Consider the following 18,190-nt stretch of genomic DNA (forward strand, 5'->3'; position numbering starts at 1 on the left):
GACGCATCGATTAGATAGGTAAGATTTAACCCATTCCAATGCAATCCATTTAATACTGGCATATTGTTCCAGCCGGGAGATAAGAATCCTATGATCCACCGTTTCAGTAGCAGCACTGAGATCTAGTAATATTAAAACAGCGGAATCTCCCGAGTCGGTAGCAGTTTCAGTGCTATGATGCGTTTTAAAACCAGACTGGAATACTTCACCGATGCCGTGATTATATAAAAAGGTCTGGAGCTGGAGGAGGACAACTTTCTCCAGAGCTTTTCACAGAAAGGGCAATTTGGAGATTGGTTTATAATTTGATAGAACTGTTGAGTCCAGGTTCTGCTTTTTAAGGATAGGTTCCACCACAGCATGTTTAACTCTTGACCATCCCTTAAAATTTACACCCATCTGTTGCCCTTCGTACCCAAAATGGTCCCGTTTTTCCCTAGGGTAGCACGAGGGTTAAAGTCAGGGGGAACAGACCCAGACTGCAGACTGCTATTTGCAATGAAGAGCAAACATATACCAACAGTGTCAAAAACATCTTTCAGCAATCTAGGTGGAATGACATCCAAGAACATTTTGAAAGTTTCAAGTTATTAACTATTTCATTAAGTAGTGAATGTAACACTGGCTCGAAGTGATCAAAAACAGCAAAAGTTGGAAAGTGAATAAATGGGTCAATAGTAGGAAGAATACCAAGAAAGATAAGAATAATGTGGGACCTGATGTCTACAATTTATTAACGAAGAATTTCAGAAGATTTTCGCATATTATATTCACTACTGTATGGGGATCAATAGGGGGTGGATTAAGAACTGAATTTATAATGCCAAATAAAATACAAGGTTTATGATGATTATTGGACACAATTTTAGAAAAATACTTAGTATTAAAATAGTTTTTACTAATTTAATGGCTTTCTGGTTAGTTGACAAGGATTAAGTGCCTCAAACGATACCTGTAATCGGTCCTTTTCCCCACTTTCGTTCCGCTTTTCGACATATCTAATAATGTTATTAGATTTCATTGTCAAGAAGTGACAGGCTGCAAGATAAGACCTAATCCAAAGTATGACCCCTTCATGTGTTGGGCAGTTGACTGAACAACATTAAAAGAGTTTATCAGATTTAAAAAGTCATTTGCCAGCGGAGTATTTGGGCAGTGTTGGATTAAATAGTCTTATCTGTGTCTATGAGCTTTTTGTGGCTAAACCTCATGATATAGTCCATGCAATAATAATACGCATTAGTGGAGTTTAAACCCAACGCCCACATTATTGTTTTCTATATAAACCAGTAGCTGCATAAGCTCAGCAGCTTTGATTTAAGTTAAACAAAAAACCCCAAACACGCAGAGATGTAGCCTGGTGCAACCCGAGTACTGCGACGTCACCGCACTCTGCTTGCCATGGCGCTCGCTTTGACATTTTAAATTCTATCATCTTTCTGGGTAACTAGGGGTCATGATCCAGTGCATATCCTGTTTCCTGAAAACACTCGCATAGAGGAAAATTGATCTTATACATTTTTTGTGTCGTCACATAAAACCCCAAAATTTTTTCGATTACACATTATCATCAGATCAAGTCTGGGACTCAGTGGGGGAGGTTCACCCAACCTCAGATTTTTAACTCTCTCAAGTTAGATTTCAAACCCAGAAAGTCAGAGCAATGACACAAACGCTGAGTTAACAACCCAAGATGGTGTTAGTAAATGTAAACAGCAGTTTATACTGAACATTTCGTTTGTCATGCCACCGTGCAACTCTGCACTACACAAAGCACTGACTAATTTTGCTGTATTGCTAGTGATGAATGAATGACTGTACCTTACTAAGACACAAAATAAATACTGTATTTCTTGCTTTTCTGACTGAGTGATGTGATTTTCAATCTATCAATTGTCCTTAGCGCAACATTTGTGTCATCATGTCATCTGATCTATAACAATATATGTTTTCATGTCAAGTTAAATGTAAGTTGTATTTGTTAAATATATTTTGCTGCATTTCTTTAAAATGTGACACATGTTTGAAGTTCACAGAGTGCTCCTATCACTAGAAAACTTTCCCACTTAGTGTAAAAGGAGAAAGAGAGGAAAAGTTACAGAGCTTGAACTTAATACAGGAGACTTCCTTGTTTGATGGCTGTTTGTTTAAAAATGAGCTTTCCACAATAAAATATTTAAACAAAACAAAAATCAAAGCATCAAGGAAAGCAGAAATAATCATGATCAATTATATCATGAACTTAAAAATGGAACATTGTGTAAAAAAAAAAAAAAAAAAAAAAAAAAAAAGGTTTTGTTTTGTTCCTGCCTCCCACATTCTCCTCATTCTCATGTTGGACAACAAACTCATGACGTCTTACAATTAGATGTGTCTGTACGTCCAAAAAAGTGGAGGGCACTCTACATTTACGGCTGCCAGTGGCACCAGGCCAATACTGTTTGACGATGCGATTGCTGATAAAGCCGCAGAATGAACTCTAAAGTGTACACGGCTATAGAAGACTGCAAATGCTTTTTTAAAAATTCCACCAGATCTGAAGAGGTCTGTGTTAATTTGACATCAGATTTCTGTGTATAGTTTATCTAAGTTTAACTTTTATAGAGTTAATTTTCTGAGTTGAGGTGTTTACCAACTCGCCTAAACAGTGGCTAAAACTCACGACAGCAATATACCCGTCCAGTTGATAATATGTAGTTTTAAGTTTTTATCGCTATGGCTGCAAATGATCAAACGCTGTCTTGAATGACTTTTACCACCACAGTCCAGCAGAGGTCAGTATTTACTCAAAGTTTATCACTTCAAAAACAACTGATGCTTTTATGGTTATGTCCAAACAACTTCTTATTACAGTTTTCTGAGGAGAGGCTTAAACTTCACAACTTTGTTAAAGGAGGATTTACATTCATTTGGCTTTATTTGCCAGTTTATAAGAATATAACTGTTAAAAACTGACTGAGCCAGTGTCTTTATATTTTTGAATATTTATTTCTTCGCCATGAAATTTCAAAATCAAAAGAAAAAACAAAACAAAAGATGATCAAAAATACAATATAAACTTCTGAAAATTAATACACAGATTTTTTTTTTTTTTTTTTAGATTTTCCTTACACAGGGCAAAAAACACTGAGCAAAGACAAAGTCCAGGTGGCTAGTGACTCTGCTTAGTCCTCTTTGCTTTTCCTAGGTCGCAGAATATGGTGTTTCACAAACGATGAGTCTCCCCCCCTGCTTTTATCTCCGATTGTATAACAGTTCACTAGTTAGGCATTTGCCAAAGACGTACAGTACAAAGTGCCCATTAACAAGTCCTGGAGCTAATATCTGTGTTGAAAAAACACAACTGCAATCCAACACTTAGTATACAATATGCAACATCCCACCCGGTTTTGACTCCCCACGAACAGGAGTCATCAGTCTATTGAGACTGATGGTGCGGATGGAAGAGAGACAAGAGTGGCTAACGGGGGAAAAAAAACAAACCTGGAGAGCAAAATTGTTTTCAATCAATACCAAGTTCCCAGGCGGCAACGATGCAATGGTCGGGAAAGGTCGCCATCCACTGGAAACCCAAAACTGCTGCAGTTAACCAGTTCTAACTAAACATGTAACACCTGTAAAATAAACCCTTTTCTTCTTCACAGAATAGATAAATCTTTTCCTCCATTTGCTATTCACTGGTTTTTGGGGGTTGTTTGCACTCTGAACTACACGGGCGTTTATCATTGCCGTCACGAGAAAAGGAAGTTAAAAAAACAACAACAAAAAAACACTAATTTAAAAAAAACCTAAATCAGCAGGTGGGGAAAGAAAAAAAGTCCGATGATGGCTGAGGTGGCGTCTCTGGATTTAGCAAACAAATTAAAAAAAAAAACAAAAAAACAAAAACAAAAAAACAACAACTATGTACCCTGGTGAACTGGAGGGGGAGGGTCTTTTGTCCCAGCTGGCAGGGGAAGTTAGTGATGCTGTGCTTCATATGCCTACCACTCTTTCTTTTTCTCATCCATGGACACTCCACCAGGCCCAAGAGCCACCACCAGCAGCAGGCCTCCAATGACTGACGTGGTCTGGAAGAAGTCATACTTGAGGAAGTCGTGCATGGGCTTGTAGGCGGGGATGGTCCAGAAAGCGTTGAAGTAGAAGTTGATAGCCAGAAGCCACACTACGAGGGTCAGTGCTGCTAACTTGGTTTTGAAACCAATGGCCACCAGGATGATGAGAGCTGTCCCCACCATGTTCTGCAGTATCTGTGGAAGAAGGCGAGTTCATATGAAAATCATGAGGATTGCAATCTGTGGTGTAAATCTGAGGGATGAGCCCATGTTATTAAGCATTTACTTAATATTTCTGATTTATTAATATTTATACTACTAGGACAGAGTTTGAAGAACAACAAAAAAAGGCTACAGGACACTTTTAATCTACTTAGAGCAAATCATATATACCACCCTAAAACTTTAAAGTACACCTTGGGCTTTAGTTATTTAAGACTTAATCACAGCCAGTGGTTAACACATTGGCCTCAGTTTGAGACCCCTTGCCTTGGGGGGAGTTACAAAGCAGTGTAGTCTTAGTGTCAGCCCCCAGATAAATGGGACGATTGCATTAGGAAGGGCATCTGGCATAAAATTTGGACCAAATCAAATATGCGGATCCATCCGCTGTGGCAGCCCCTTGAGAAATAAAGGCTTGATTAAACTCTGTTGTGGGCATCGACATACACAGCTGAAGACATGATGGCTGAGTAGTCTTTTCTGTTATACTTAGTCCAGTGCCTGGGTGCATGCATAGTTGGGACATTTTAAAGTAAATTTGATGCGGAGGAGTACAACAAAACAAAACAAGACAGGCTGACAGCTGGACACCCGCACAGACCTTCATCCTTACTGCCTCTGTCAGTGCGCCCCAGGGCAGCTGTGGCTACAATGTAGCTTGCCATCACCAGTGTGTGAATGTGTATGTGAATGGGTGGATGACTGTATGTAGTGTAAAGCACTTTGGGGTCCATAGGGACTAAGTAAAGCGCTATACAAATACAGGCCATTTACCATTACGGTCATATGACAAAATTTACATCACTGTTGCTGGTTCATAAAGTACAGTCAAAGCTTAAGGGAGAAGCTGAAAGTATCGCACAATAGAATAAAACGTTTCTTTAAATCCAGGTGAGAACCCCCTGATTCACATGAAGCACGTAATTAGACTGTGAGACATGAGGAAAATCTGCAATTTGAGGCAATGTTAATGATAACATTAAATCTCAGAAAAAAATAAGTGAAATTAAAGTACAGTGAGTATAAATGCACGCTCTTTCATGACCTCTTTTGCAGCGTGTTGATTACACATTTATGGCATCATGACAATAAAAGCTGAGCAAACAGAGACTGAGTGTTGACTGTGATGACTGTGTGACCTTTGAGCAAATCTGAGTTCACCACAAATACCATTCTCTATAGAGGATAATGAACTAAAATGATATGTGACACAAATGTAAATAAAATACCGTACAATTGTGTGCATAATGAATATAATGTTCATTACTGTGTAATATCCGACTATTTGGACACATTTTATTGTGAATCTTTGGTCATATTATTTACAGAAACGTACATGTTACCACTTGTATTTAGTTGATCAATAGTAACGTGTAAAGATTAAGTAAATATCTAGCAGCAATGTTCCCTCTAAGCTGCGCGCGTGCGCAATTGCACACTGCTGGCACGGTCTTTGCACACACACACACACACACACAAAAAAAAAAAATCTAACCTGAATTGAAATTAAAGTAAATACGTTAACAACTCTGTTTTGCAGTGTTAGTCAGTAAGTGACTGGCTGCTCCAGTATAGGAATAGAACGATGCCACCTTATCCCGTAGTCTAGCTGATCACGTGATTCACACTCATATATACGCAGCTAATCGACGTCGTTGACAGGCTATGACAGCGTCCTTATGTGCCGACACCGGTGTTTTAGCTAGCAAAGCGGCGTGGCTGATGGGGAGTGAAGCCACGTTAATGACAACGTGGACAACCATTGGAGATGTGAGCAGGACAGACAGAACAATTGATGGAAAAAGTGTGGACTTTATACCAGTTTTTAAATTGTGTTGATAGGCCACGTAAAACCAGAGTTATGATAAAAATACATGCAATGTTTGGTTTTCTTCCTGAATACTATCGTTGTTTACATTTACTGCGGGAAGAAACGGTAAAAATGGCATTTTATAAGGAAAACGCTCGAAAGCACTCTCCGCCTGTGAGCAAAACCAAAACCAGAACCCCCCCCCCTCCTATTGGTGGGAAAATGTACCATGTCGACCAATCAAAAAATGATATGGCAACATGGCATTTAGATGTTTAGGGAGGGGGAAGTTTTAGGAGTGACGGCTGTGTTTTGAGACGTTTAGCGCAAATCTTGTGTAGTTAGTGTGTAGTGTAGTCAATAGTTTTGTTGTGTGTGTCAGAACAATGAGGCGACTGCTGAATGTTACAGGTGTTACAGGAGTGATACATCTCCTGTTGTCGGGCCTGCAGGCATCAGGCTGTTGTTCTCCTTTATCTCATAATGGACAGAAATTATTTTTTGGAGTGGCACAAATCATTTGTGTGGCATCAAATTTGATGCAGAACAGCTGATTGGATGGATTTGATGCTGGCGTGACCACAGTGCACACGTCTGCTGTTGCTCACAGTGGTCCAAGGGACCGCTCAGGGAGTTTGTGTGTTCGCTCGGACACATGAAAAATTAGAGGGAACATTGTCTAGCAGTCATTTTAAGATTTCTGATGTGACGTTTAAAACATGGTTTAGATGCAAACCAGTCAGTATGGTTCCTGCATTATTTAGAAATGCATATAAATATAATATGTATCATCTTGATCACCTGTCGTGGTAGTATGACATGAGACTTAATGTATAGTTAATTCAAGGCTATTGCAATAAAACTATTTTTAATGACAGGAAAACCATCTGTATGAAGCGGCTGGAGAACGTATGGGTATTTGATTGTGTCTGAACTCACAGAGAAGAAGCTGGAGTCGAAGTGTAACAGGGTCATGAACATGAGCACCAAGAGTACTCGACCGCCCAGCTGCATGTACTGCTTCGGTGAACTCTCTCCCATGGAGGGGACTCCAGCAAACATGCTTTTTCCTTCTGAACGAGATTCAGCCAGTAGCAGCAGCAGACCACCTCCAAGGGCCAGGTTTCTTGAAGAGGAGAGAGGACAGTTATTTTTGAACAGTGTCCTCAAATGAGCAGAAAAAAGCCATCCCTCTTAACTTGTCAAATGGTGACAATCCGATTGTTGTTTAATTAGCAGGGTAAGGGAACTACTCCATTAACTTATGCCTACTTGTATGGCGAGAATGTTTTTATATTTTATTCTGAATAACACGAATGTTTCAGCTATCAAATTTGACTATTTTTCTGTTAATTATAGAGCTGATTTACTACATTATACTACAACTCTCTCCTGACATGAATTAAATGCCCACAAAATGCATAAACAGACAAACGTGGCACTATATTTAACAGATTTCTCCAGAGACCCATGATTCATCCAGCCTGATGGTGTTTAAATCTAAATCACAGGTCTTCTCCACAGTAATTACGGTAATCCTAAGTGTTGGTGTCTGTTTGGAAACGGTGATGTATTCTGATATAATGCCACTACGAGGAGATTAGACTTTCTATTCCTGCAATCCTACACTATATTTTTTTTCCCTTATTGATTAAACTAGTTCTAATTCAAGTTAAATGAAAATGTTATCAGAAGGCACCACAAAAAGCATCCGCTTCTGCTTCATCACTCGTGAGCAAACTTGAATTGAAACAACATGTCAGTAAAAAGTGATGGCTGCTTTTGTTTGAAGTTTGATTTTGTCATGCATGATATTAAAGTTGTGTTTCAGTTCAGCACCTAGTGACACCTACCTCATCAAAAATTTAAGGTCCCATAAAATGCTGTATGCAACCGTCTGGTGGGGAAAAAAACCACAACATTCAGATTAGACACAGTGACATAAAAAGAAAGGAAATATAATACGACTGTTCTCACCTGTAGCGCTATGATCCCAAATAGTCCAAAGCAGGCATACTGTACAAAATTTCTACTGAGGATGAGGACACAACCACCTGTTTGGGCAGGGACAATAAGAAGAGTTAAGCCTTGAATGCTTCTCATATGGTCCGTTCTTCTCTTTACGTTGCAAAATGCAATCATAAACCATAATTTGCAGTGCTTTATCAATAGGATTATATTACATATTTGTGTTAGATTAACTTTGCTGTTAGAAGGGTGAGGCTTAGATGGCTTGGGCATGTGCAGTGGAGGGATAGTGGATATATTACAAAAAGGATGTTAAAGGAAAAGATGAAATCCTCAAGGGAGGGTCAGGATGGATGTAGAGGGTCAGTGTGATAGATAAGGATGTTTGGGATAGTGTGAGGTGGAGGTAGATGAGCAGCAGACAGACAAAATGTGGGACACATACATTTTGCTCACACTGTTTATGACTTCCTGCAAGAGTTGTGTGTGCATGTGCAATTTACAAATAATCCCTGTGAGTCAAGGCCTCAGGCTTATCAAGTGCTCAGTTATGCAAAATTTTTATTTTCATGTGTGATGTCAAAGAGTACAGACATGCTTAATTTGAACACTGCAGGTACACTGCCTGTTAGCACAGAAGCCCCAGTCATCTGCTGCTCAGATCTTCTGTTTGCGAAGGTGCAGCCAATCAAAAGGACAAACTATCGTAAAGGGAGGTGGAAAGAAATGACCTGTGTGGCTGCGCCAAAGCCCAGTATTAAATAAATAAGACTTATACTGAACCAGAAAGCATCCAAACCTACTATAGTACTCTGCAAAAGAAAATAATGCCTAGTTGGAAGCTGCCTAAAATCAAATGCTAAAGCTGTAGTCATGGAGGTCCAGGCTCAGGAGGTACAGCAGGCCTTCCACTCATTGGAAGGTTGGTGGTTCAATCCCTGGCTGGATTTAACCATTATCAGAATTTAAAGACATTGAACTGCAAGTTGCTGAGTCACTGTTAGATATAAAGAACTTAGACAAAAACAAAGTGTTTGTATGAATGGCTCTGAATGGGTGAATGAGACATGATTCAAACACTTTGAGTAGTAGAGTAAAAAAAAAAAAAGCACTATACAAGAACGAGTCCATTACTGAGAAACACTCTAGAGAAAAACTATATTCTCTGGCTGGCAAGTAGTTGCTGGCCTGTGCTTTGTGAATTCAGGTCGATTGCCAGGGTGTTGGCGACTGGTCTCTAGGTCTACTTGACTGATGCCTGAAACTAATGCTATCGAAGTAATTCTATCATGATCTTTTTTGCATCATAAAAACGTGTTTTTCTGTTTTTAAGTCAGTCCTCGTTGAATTTGTCCACAATATGTATCAAAGGTCTAGACTCTAGAGGGTTTGATTTAAGCATCTGGTTACTCTAGACTCTAGAGTAACCAGATGCTTAAATCAAACCCTTTCTACAACAGCTACCACAAAAGTGAACATTATAGAGTTCATGAAGGAACATGTTTTGCAGGGGTATTGAAGTTATGCCTAATTAGAATGGTGTACACTGGGAAGTAACAGTTCATGCTGAACAAATACTGTACTGATGCTTCCTGCTTCACTCGTAGTTTCAATACATGAACTAAACTATTTTTATTTATCTCATCAAAGAGCTAACATTAAAGATGTCACCTAGATTTGTTTGGCAATTTTAATTAGGACTGCTCCCGTTTACTCACCGAGCTGTCCGATGAGGTTAAGCAGCACAAAGCATGTAGCGAGAAAGTAGCCACAGTTCCAGGTTGCCTCAATGTAGTCTCGCTGCTCATTCCACTGGAACCACATGCGGATGCCATCTTCGAGGAAGGTGCTGATGAGACACAGACGAGCCAGGTGGGGCAGGTACTGTTTGGTTACCCGCAGGAACTGGGAAAGAGAGGAAAAATGACTGACAAGGTCTGAAGAGGGATGGAAAGAGGTAATTTTGATTATGCTATATTGTATAAATATAATTCAATGTCACCAAGCCTTAAAATCCACTAAAAAGTTCCCTAAAGGCTCTTTAAATAAATATATACTTACCTGCTAACAGTCAAACACACCACTGTGCGGGAGACGCCACTGTCTAATTAGAGCTGCGCAACTAATTGAATTTCATCTGGGAATGGTTATTATAATAAGATAATCAAGACAAAACATTTATTGTGCCACACAAAATTTAGTCCCCTCCAGACTGTGGAAGGCTGGTTGTAATTTTTTTTTTTTAAAGATTAGTGTGATAGTATGCCAAAAATCACTAGCAATATTTTTCTATAATCAGCACTCCAAAAAACATTAAATAAAAGATGAAGATGTTACACTCTATATCAGGGTTGGGCAATCAATTATCTCAAGGGGCTATGTGAGAAACTGGGACTGGTTCGAAGCGTCACACAAATAAGCTGAACTCAAGTTTGTTCAATATTAATTTGATCTCTTTATATAAACTGCTACTGGTAAGAGCACATGTTATAGCTGTGGGGATACCCCTGCTCTATATGATGTTCTTGCCTCATTAATCAATCTGGTTGAGCATCTAATAAAACAAAGCTAATCAAACTAACTTCAAAGGTGTGAGAGTCTCATACATGCAAATAGCAGAATTACTGATAGATATTTCAACACAGCACAGCTTTGTTCAACTAAAAAGTATTTCTTCAAAGATAAAATGTGATGAACATTTAAACAAAACACAAATTAAGTAACTGAGGCTCTTCTCTCAAGAAGAATTCATGTACTTCCCAGACACTAGTCACACAGGAGAGCAGAAATGGCCTGCCCTCTGGCCCGCCTATCCAGCAGTCCACATCAGCACAGTCAGATCTCAGCAGCCTATCAGCATCCACCAACTCTCACTCTGACTGCTGTGCGAGACATGAATGGGCCAACTTGGAGCCAATCCTAACAAGCCCAAAGGTTGCTGCAACAGCACAGAAATACACTCTTTCGAAGTGTTAAGTCTGGGTAAAATGCTAGCTCAGTACTCATTAGTGAGGGATGTGCCCCTTGCATTGAGCTTCAGTGAGCCTCCTACAAGGCAAACAAATCAGATGGTGTGTACTTTTCCCATGTAATCTTTCACAGCACTCGTGATGGCCAAATATAAATCAATCAGGCGTTATGAAATTAGGGAACATTTTCTGGGATTTGGACTGAGTTCAGTCAACACGAAGGGTCGTAAACGTATGCAGAACTGGCTCCATGATATTTGATTACTTTGAGCTTCTTTATCTGTGCTCTGCTTTGCAAAAACGTGAGACCAGTAACCTACAGCACAGAGAGCTCAACGTTTTGAAGGAACAAGGAAGATATAAAACCACATACGTGGAGAGGATGGTCCCCAGTGGTTACAAAACAAGGGTCAGGAGGCTACCTGAACGCTTATCTTGGCGTCAGCTCATGCCAAGTTGGTTGTAATCACATGAATATAAATAACAGAAAAGCCAAAGCAAGGTATAGAAGCACAGATGCGGCCGGTGTAATAGAGAAAATATCAGCGGTGCTAAGCACTAAGAGTGCTAACTGAGTAACGTGTTAGGGTTAGCCCACAACTTTGGAGCCATCATAAGTGATTTCACAACAGCAGTCTGGCAACATAATAATGTTAATAACCCGTGTGGCTAGAAGCAAGCCGAATAACTGACACAATGAAGGAACAACCAAATGTGCTCCTGTCACCCAGCTCTTTCTTAGTCAATTTAGCTACCAGTTTCATCTGGTCGGTGTGACTCAATATTGCTATCAAACCCATCCCGACACACATGACAGGCATCTCCAGCATTTGTCACCCAAATTAAAACAAGAGTTGAAGCCGTCGGCAGGAACGCAGAAAGAGTAGCCGACAGACGACAAGAGGAAACGGTTAACTTCATTCTGGACAAACTAGTTAGCAGCTAACCTGCTAGCAGCGGTTAGCAGTGTGAGCTGCTGTGCGGGGAAAAAATCAAGTTACCTGGTCTGCCACGTCTTCAGCGGTGTTCATAAGATCCTCCTGCCCCATATTCGTGTAATTTTACCAGCTGTAATGTTTAAGGCTCGGCGCAACACGGCTTCGGTGCGTTGGGTTTTTTTTCCGCAAGCTGTGTTCGCTCTGTTCCTGCCACTGTTAACGTTATTTACTTGAAGATTTCCCGACTGCCTGGACTCAGAGAAAGGCCGCCTCCGCCCCACAATGCCCCGCGATTTGACGAGCGAGACGGAGCGAGCCCCCCTACATGGCACTGCAACCGCGGTGTGCCACGTATACCGATCCGTACGGGGTCCTCCGGCTCGCCGCTGGGCATTGTTTACGGCTGTACACAAGTAAACAAGCGCTGCTTTACAGCCCCAAACCCACCTGATGTTAATATCACTATAACCTGTTAGTTAGACCGTTTCCCTTAGACAGTCATACCTCTGTGCTTTTAAAATTTCTTTCTGATAATTAATCTTTTAGAGATATGGTTATAGTTTGTATGTAAACTGTCTAATAGGGTCTGTAAAAAGATAACATATTTAAAATACTACTAATCTATACAATGTAAGCTGAGTTAAACAATTTTATTACACTTAATTTCAACACTAAGCAAAGTTTAAGTAACCGTCAGAGAAATTATATTTAAACCAATTTGTTTAGTAGATAATTAAAAGAAAAATAGTAATATATATTGGGATTTTTTGTTTTATCTTGTTTTCAGATGTTCTGCCGTATTTTCGGTGGCACCCGAACAAACTGATGCAGTTCTGGATATAAATTTGACAGGTCTGTAAAAGACCATTTTAGTTTAGGCATAATCTAGTGGCTTTAAAGGCTATTTAATTATTTTAATAGTGAGATCATACAGTGAGCCGTCATCTCCTGTGAGATATTAACAGTCACGTATGGTAAAGTTGTGGTCAGAGGTTTACATACACTCATGATGAGCATGAATGTCATGGGAAGTTTTGTTTTTGATCTCTTTGAACTATTCTTTACCCAGAGTGGAATTAATGTTTGTACAGCATACATCTTCAATATTTTTCTTTAAACAAAACAAAACAAAAAAACAAGAAATGGCTGCACAAGTTTGAATTTATTTGGGATTTTTTTCTACTAAATATACAGGCAGAATACGTACTCCCCAAATAATATTTGGTTAAATGTTCCTTAGCAAGTTTTATCTTATCTGGTAACCATTAACAGGTTCTAACCACTTTTGCTGACACAATTAGACACAATTATTAAGACTTCATTTAAATTGGTTGGTTTCCAGGCAAATGAACAAATGTTTTTGAGTTTGAGTCTTTAGCAAGGCAAATCCAGAACTTTAACGTTAACCTGCTTCATCCATTCAAAAACCAGCTTTGATGTGTGTTAGGGATCGTTGTCCAAATTTCAACTGTTTGGTTTTGAAGTGAAGTTATTTGGAGGTAGTCCTTCATTATTCCATCCACTTTGTGCAATGTACCAGTACCACTGGCCGCAAAACAGCCCCAGAGCACAGTGCTACTATCAACATGCTTGACAGCTGGTACAGTCTTCTTAGTTTTGGAAGCTTCACCTTTACCCCTCTAAAACAAATCTTTGCAGGTTTTTTTGTTAAAGTAGTGACACATTTGAATAAGTTATATTAACATACAGTTGTCTGAACTGATGATCCTCAAATCTGCAGTTGTTTAAAATGGCTTCAGGAGACCGTCCCAACTTGTGTAAATCTACAGCTATCCTTCTTAGACCTTAGACAGTCCCATTGTTCTGAGTACTGGTTAAATCCAGTGAATGTCAAAGAAATCCTCCTTATTCAGATACTACCAGTTTTAGTCCATCATGATCACTAAACAGATGAACCTTTAGTACCACTTATTTCAATACTATCAACTGACTTTATGTATCTAATTGAGCCTGTATGTATACCCCTGTGTGGTATACAGCCCTATGTGGATTAGAGAAAATCCAAAACAAATTCGAACTTGTTTACCCAACTCAAGTCCTCGATGAATATATGTAAACTTCAGACCATGACTTTAGATGTACATGTAAGGTTCAAATTACTTTATTTACACTAAGATTACAGCAGATCAGCCATGCCTTCGACAAATCACAATAGTATCAGCCACTGAACAAAGGCACCATTTAAAGAAACAATCAGTTTCAATCAAGTTCTCTGAATTTTACTGTACGGACAATGGCTGACAGGCAGCTGTCCTGGTGAATGAGATCATATGCAAGAGACTTACGATTATGAATTTTCAACATCTTGGTGATAATACACCTGTGTGGCTCATCGATAACCAGATTCCCAACCTTCAGTACCACAGTACAGAGGGAAATTAACAATAAGACCCCTGATTCTTTGCTGTTAAATTTTGTAAAAACTCTAAAACTAAACTGTACATTAAATGAGATGGATTAAAGCTTATTGTGGTGCTCCATATAGAGCAACAACAGTCCATCATTGGTGAAGCTTATTGCAGCACTAGAACAAGATCTGTTCTCGCTTCCTTAAAAGTCATATAAAAAACTGTGAGCGGAAATGTTTCATTTTCCATCTTTAGCTGCAAATCTGTGTTGAAGAAAAGTTTGCATCCTCAGTGCACAACAACCAGTAAAATCAGATCTCGATGGTCAGATAAATCTCCGTTCTCGTGGAAAAGATGCAGATGTGTTGTGTGTAGTTGCTGAAGTTTGTCGTATGATATCAAGTTGGAAACCTAACAGAATAATTTGAAGCATTTTTTAGGTTAAAAATTGGAGTAAATGTTTTTTTAAAAAAGACAGACAGTTCTTGCAAATTCAAACCGAGTTATATTTTACACTAGTGCAGTTGAATGCAAACCAGAAAACACACCTTATCCAGTCCAAAGGAACTTTTAAACACATTTTCTATGCATCATGTAAATCAGCCTTTGTTGGACCAGTGGAACTCAGGAACCAAAAACATCCTCGCGTAATAGATGTTGAAGGGTCACAGGCTGATTCTGACACAGGAATAACACTCCAAACTAGATGTCGTGGCAGGGTATATAAAAATACTCTTCATATGGGGGTTTGGATTTTACTTTCCATTTTGGGCTTTTCTGTGTTTCTTTTTCATTTTGCTTGATCTCCAGCTGTTATTTCTTTGTTTCTTGTGAAATCCACCACCCTGAGCCTGAAAGAGAAAAAGACAAATAGCATAAACAGCATGAAAGTAGACCCATCCTGCCTCAACAGTTCAGGCTGGTGGTGGTGTAGGAAATTTTCTATGCACACTATGGGCCCCATAGGACAAATTAAGTACCACGCTAACCATGTCCACCCCTTTATGACCACAGTGTACCCATCTTCTGATGGCTGATTTCAGCAGGATAACAAACCACGTCACAAAGCTGAAATCATTTTAAACTGGTTTTCTGAACATGACAATGAGTTCACTGTACTCAAACCGCCTCCAAAGTCACCAGATCTCAACCCAACAGAGCATCCTTGGAACTTGGTTGACCAGAACATTCACATCACAAATGTGCAGCAACTATGTGATGCTATCATGTCAAGATGGACCAAAATCACTGAGGAAGGTTTCCGGCACATTGAGAATCTATACCATGAACAATTAAGGCCGTTCCAAAGGCAAAAGGGGAATAAGCTCGGTAAGTGTACCTAATAAAGTGTCAGGCGAATGTATATTATTCCACAGACCTTTTTGCGTTTCTGCACCGCCTGTTTTTCAACCTCCATTTCTTCATCCTCATCTGTCTGAAAGTCATCTTCCTCCTCTTTCCTTCCGTCCTCCGTACTTTCTTCTGCTTGGTTTTTCAAAGTGAATATGGAGGCTGTGGACAAATACATGGTGTTACAGAGCAGTAAAACAGGCCCGCTACAAGAGTTTCACTAATCTGTGCCATTATATGTGGATTCAATGGAGAACCAGTCATGTAAAACTCGACAATTATCCTGACTAATATTGGTTCTTCCGATGGACAGTGTGCTTCTCCTGAAATCAGTGGTCAAATGAATCTAATGTGTGTAGATGGGAGATACTGACGGGGGTAGAGGTCGCTCATGCTGTCCTCAGAGTCACTATGACCGTCATCACTGGATGAGGGTTCCCACGTGCTGCTTGAATGCTTGGAAGGGTTTCCTCGACTGCCCTCCTCTTCAGTGTTTCTGGGCCTTTTCTGCGTCAGTCTGGTTGGAATGAATTCAATCCCCTGCTTCACACATTCTTCATCTAGAGAAGGCATAAGGCAGTTGTGTTAGCCATCACATTCACAGTGTAACTATACAACAACCCATACCCTCAGTGTTTTATGCATACTCATATATCAAGTCTGTATTTACTGACATTTTCTCACCTTCTGATTATTTATTTATGTAACAAATGACAGATTGTGGTATTGTTTCCTTCCCGTTATGCAATTTAAACTTTGATTCTTTGCAGAAGAATAGAATTAGCCGAATCTTACTACTGTAAGCTCACCAAAAAATAAATTAAAGAAATTGCCAAATATGTCAGACTACATTGGTCTGAGCAAATTAAGCACGATTGGTATATGCAAAAAAGTGCTAACAAATGAATAAGCTCATCAGATAGCTTTGCTTTCCTTCCTGAGAGATGGCTATCACACAAGAAGTCTGACTGCTGAGATGAGTAACATCCTGAATCTTTACACTACAGGAGAGGTGCACATGGAGAGATAAGTGATGCACTGACATTTAGAGAGGGCTTTCTTGAAGCGTTTTCCGTTGACGTGCCTTAAGACGTGGTGCGGCTGCCGGTTGAGATGCCGAAGGGTCAGCTTACAGAAGAGCTGATTGCTAGAGCACAAACAAAATACATACATTACATCAGAGGATCCACTTTGATCTATATGGCATCACAAAATTACTCAGCTGTAGTTACTAAAATCACTTGTTGGGCAAGCAAACATGTCCTTACGGTTGCTTTGTGCTTGGCACGATGTGCGGCTCATACTGGCTGTAGTTGAACTCTGCTGCAGCACTCAGTTTCTCATATTTCTTCCCCTCAGTGAACTTCTGCAGCTCGGCCAATTTGCAGGGAATCTCGTGGCCATTTAGAGTACATTTGATCTGAAAAAGTACAAAATCGAAGGTATGAATAGGCTGTTTTTATTGGCTTTAATGTTTTGGTCAGCAGAGGTCGGTGGATCAATCCAAATATCGCTAGCATTGATACCAACACTGGTACTGACACGAGTCCAAAATGATCGATACTTTCTTTCTGTCCTCTAAGATCAGTATGTAGCTCATTGTGTTAAATTGATGAGAATTCTTATCATAAATCACGACACGCTGGGATAAGCTGCCTTTATAAGTTCCAAGTATCAGCGACACTGGCTCTGTATTAACTTGTTATCTGATCGACACAATAAATGGCAGTATTGCACACCGCTGTTGAGCACTCTTTAGCAATCACAACATCTGAACACCTGGCTCGTGCTAGATCAATTTGCAGGTTAGCATCAGCTCACACGAAGTGCACGTGTGACGTGGAGAAATCTGCTCGCTAACCTTTTTACCGCCTGTGAGCTGAAGAAAGGGGTGATTCAGGAGGAACTCTCTTAGGTCCGCAGGTAACTCATCCATAGTTTAGAAACACTTCAAACCAGCTCGTTCAGCTTGTTGACGAAGACAACGCTTCAACAAGGAAGCTCCCAACACGTGGGCTGACTGCGCAGACTCTGTCGTGTGATCTTGGCGCCATCCAGCGATCAAATCAAGTAAAACCCATCTTACACGAAGTTAGCCATTCACCTCTCTCATTTGGCATCAGGCGATCCTTTTATCGAACCACCGGTGTGATTAAACAAAAGCAGACAACTGTCTGCAAGAAATAATGTCCACGGTCCTTGATATACTCCCCTCCCCTTTTTTTGCTACCTTTAAGAAACTAAACCTTAATCGGCTTAAGTAAGGTGACAACAGAGCCCAGTCAGCTGACTGCCACCATCTGACAGGTCTGAGAGCATTACGGAAGACAGACCACTCTGCTTGGATTTCATAAAACTACAGAGTAGCCGGCATATGAGCGCATGCGTGAGCTTTGAATTAAAGTTCATAAACCAGTAAAGTAGACACCTGTAAAAGTAAATAAAACTATTTTATAAATCTTCCTAGCATGGCTAGTTTAGCACATTTGTTTTACTCGACTAGTCATTA

At 39.9% G+C, this 18,190-nt stretch overlaps 2 protein-coding genes across 2 annotated transcripts; both read right to left on the minus strand.

The window, feature by feature from the left end:
• Positions 1-2,968: 2,968 nt before the first annotated feature.
• Positions 2,969-12,362, minus strand: surf4 (surfeit 4). The gene is made up of 6 exons (XM_086300824.1): positions 12,026-12,362; positions 9,774-9,960; positions 8,065-8,141; positions 7,941-7,984; positions 7,027-7,213; positions 2,969-4,250 (listed from the first exon to the last, which is right to left on the minus strand). Exons 1-6 carry the CDS (start codon positions 12,071-12,073, stop codon positions 3,984-3,986), a joined length of 810 nt encoding a protein of 269 aa, XP_086156950.1. The 5' UTR covers positions 12,074-12,362; the 3' UTR covers positions 2,969-3,983.
• Positions 12,363-14,068: 1,706 nt separating this feature from the next.
• On the minus strand, positions 14,069-18,163 carry surf2 (surfeit 2). Its single transcript, XM_086300826.1, has 6 exons — positions 17,543-18,163; positions 16,950-17,101; positions 16,725-16,828; positions 16,056-16,241; positions 15,710-15,843; positions 14,069-15,182 (listed from the first exon to the last, which is right to left on the minus strand). The coding sequence occupies exons 1-6, from the start codon at positions 17,615-17,617 to the stop codon at positions 15,087-15,089; spliced, it is 747 nt and encodes a 248-aa protein (XP_086156952.1). The 5' UTR covers positions 17,618-18,163; the 3' UTR covers positions 14,069-15,086.
• Between the last annotated feature and the right edge of the window lie 27 nt (positions 18,164-18,190).

Source organism: Aulonocara sp. 'chitande type north' Nkhata Bay, linkage group LG7 (assembly GCF_057382095.1).
Source record: "Aulonocara sp. 'chitande type north' Nkhata Bay isolate Kocher_YH1m ecotype deep benthic linkage group LG7, A_spYH_male_GT1.1, whole genome shotgun sequence".
Lineage (NCBI taxonomy): Eukaryota > Metazoa > Chordata > Actinopteri > Cichliformes > Cichlidae > Aulonocara > Aulonocara sp. 'chitande type north' Nkhata Bay.

Bases quoted from the DNA above. Each gene is read 5' to 3' on its own strand.
- surf4 (XM_086300824.1), bottom strand. From the start codon at position 12,073: ATGGGGCAGGAGGATCTTATGAACACCGCTGAAGACGTGGCAGACCAG. The intron at 7,214-7,940 runs GTAGGTGTCACT...CTCCTCTTCAAG, and splicing joins GACCTTAAATTTTTGATGAG to AAACCTGGCCCTTGGAGGTG. The intron at 4,251-7,026 runs GTGAGTTCAGAC...CTTCTTCCACAG, and splicing joins TCGACTCCAGCTTCTTCTCT to ATACTGCAGAACATGGTGGG.
- surf2 (XM_086300826.1), bottom strand. From the start codon at position 17,617: ATGGATGAGTTACCTGCGGACCTAAGAGAGTTCCTCCTGAATCACCCC. The intron at 16,242-16,724 runs GTCAGTGCATCA...TGCCTTCTCTAG, and splicing joins CAAGAAAGCCCTCTCTAAAT to ATGAAGAATGTGTGAAGCAG. The intron at 15,844-16,055 runs GTCAGTATCTCC...ATTTGTCCACAG, and splicing joins CATGAGCGACCTCTACCCCC to CCTCCATATTCACTTTGAAA.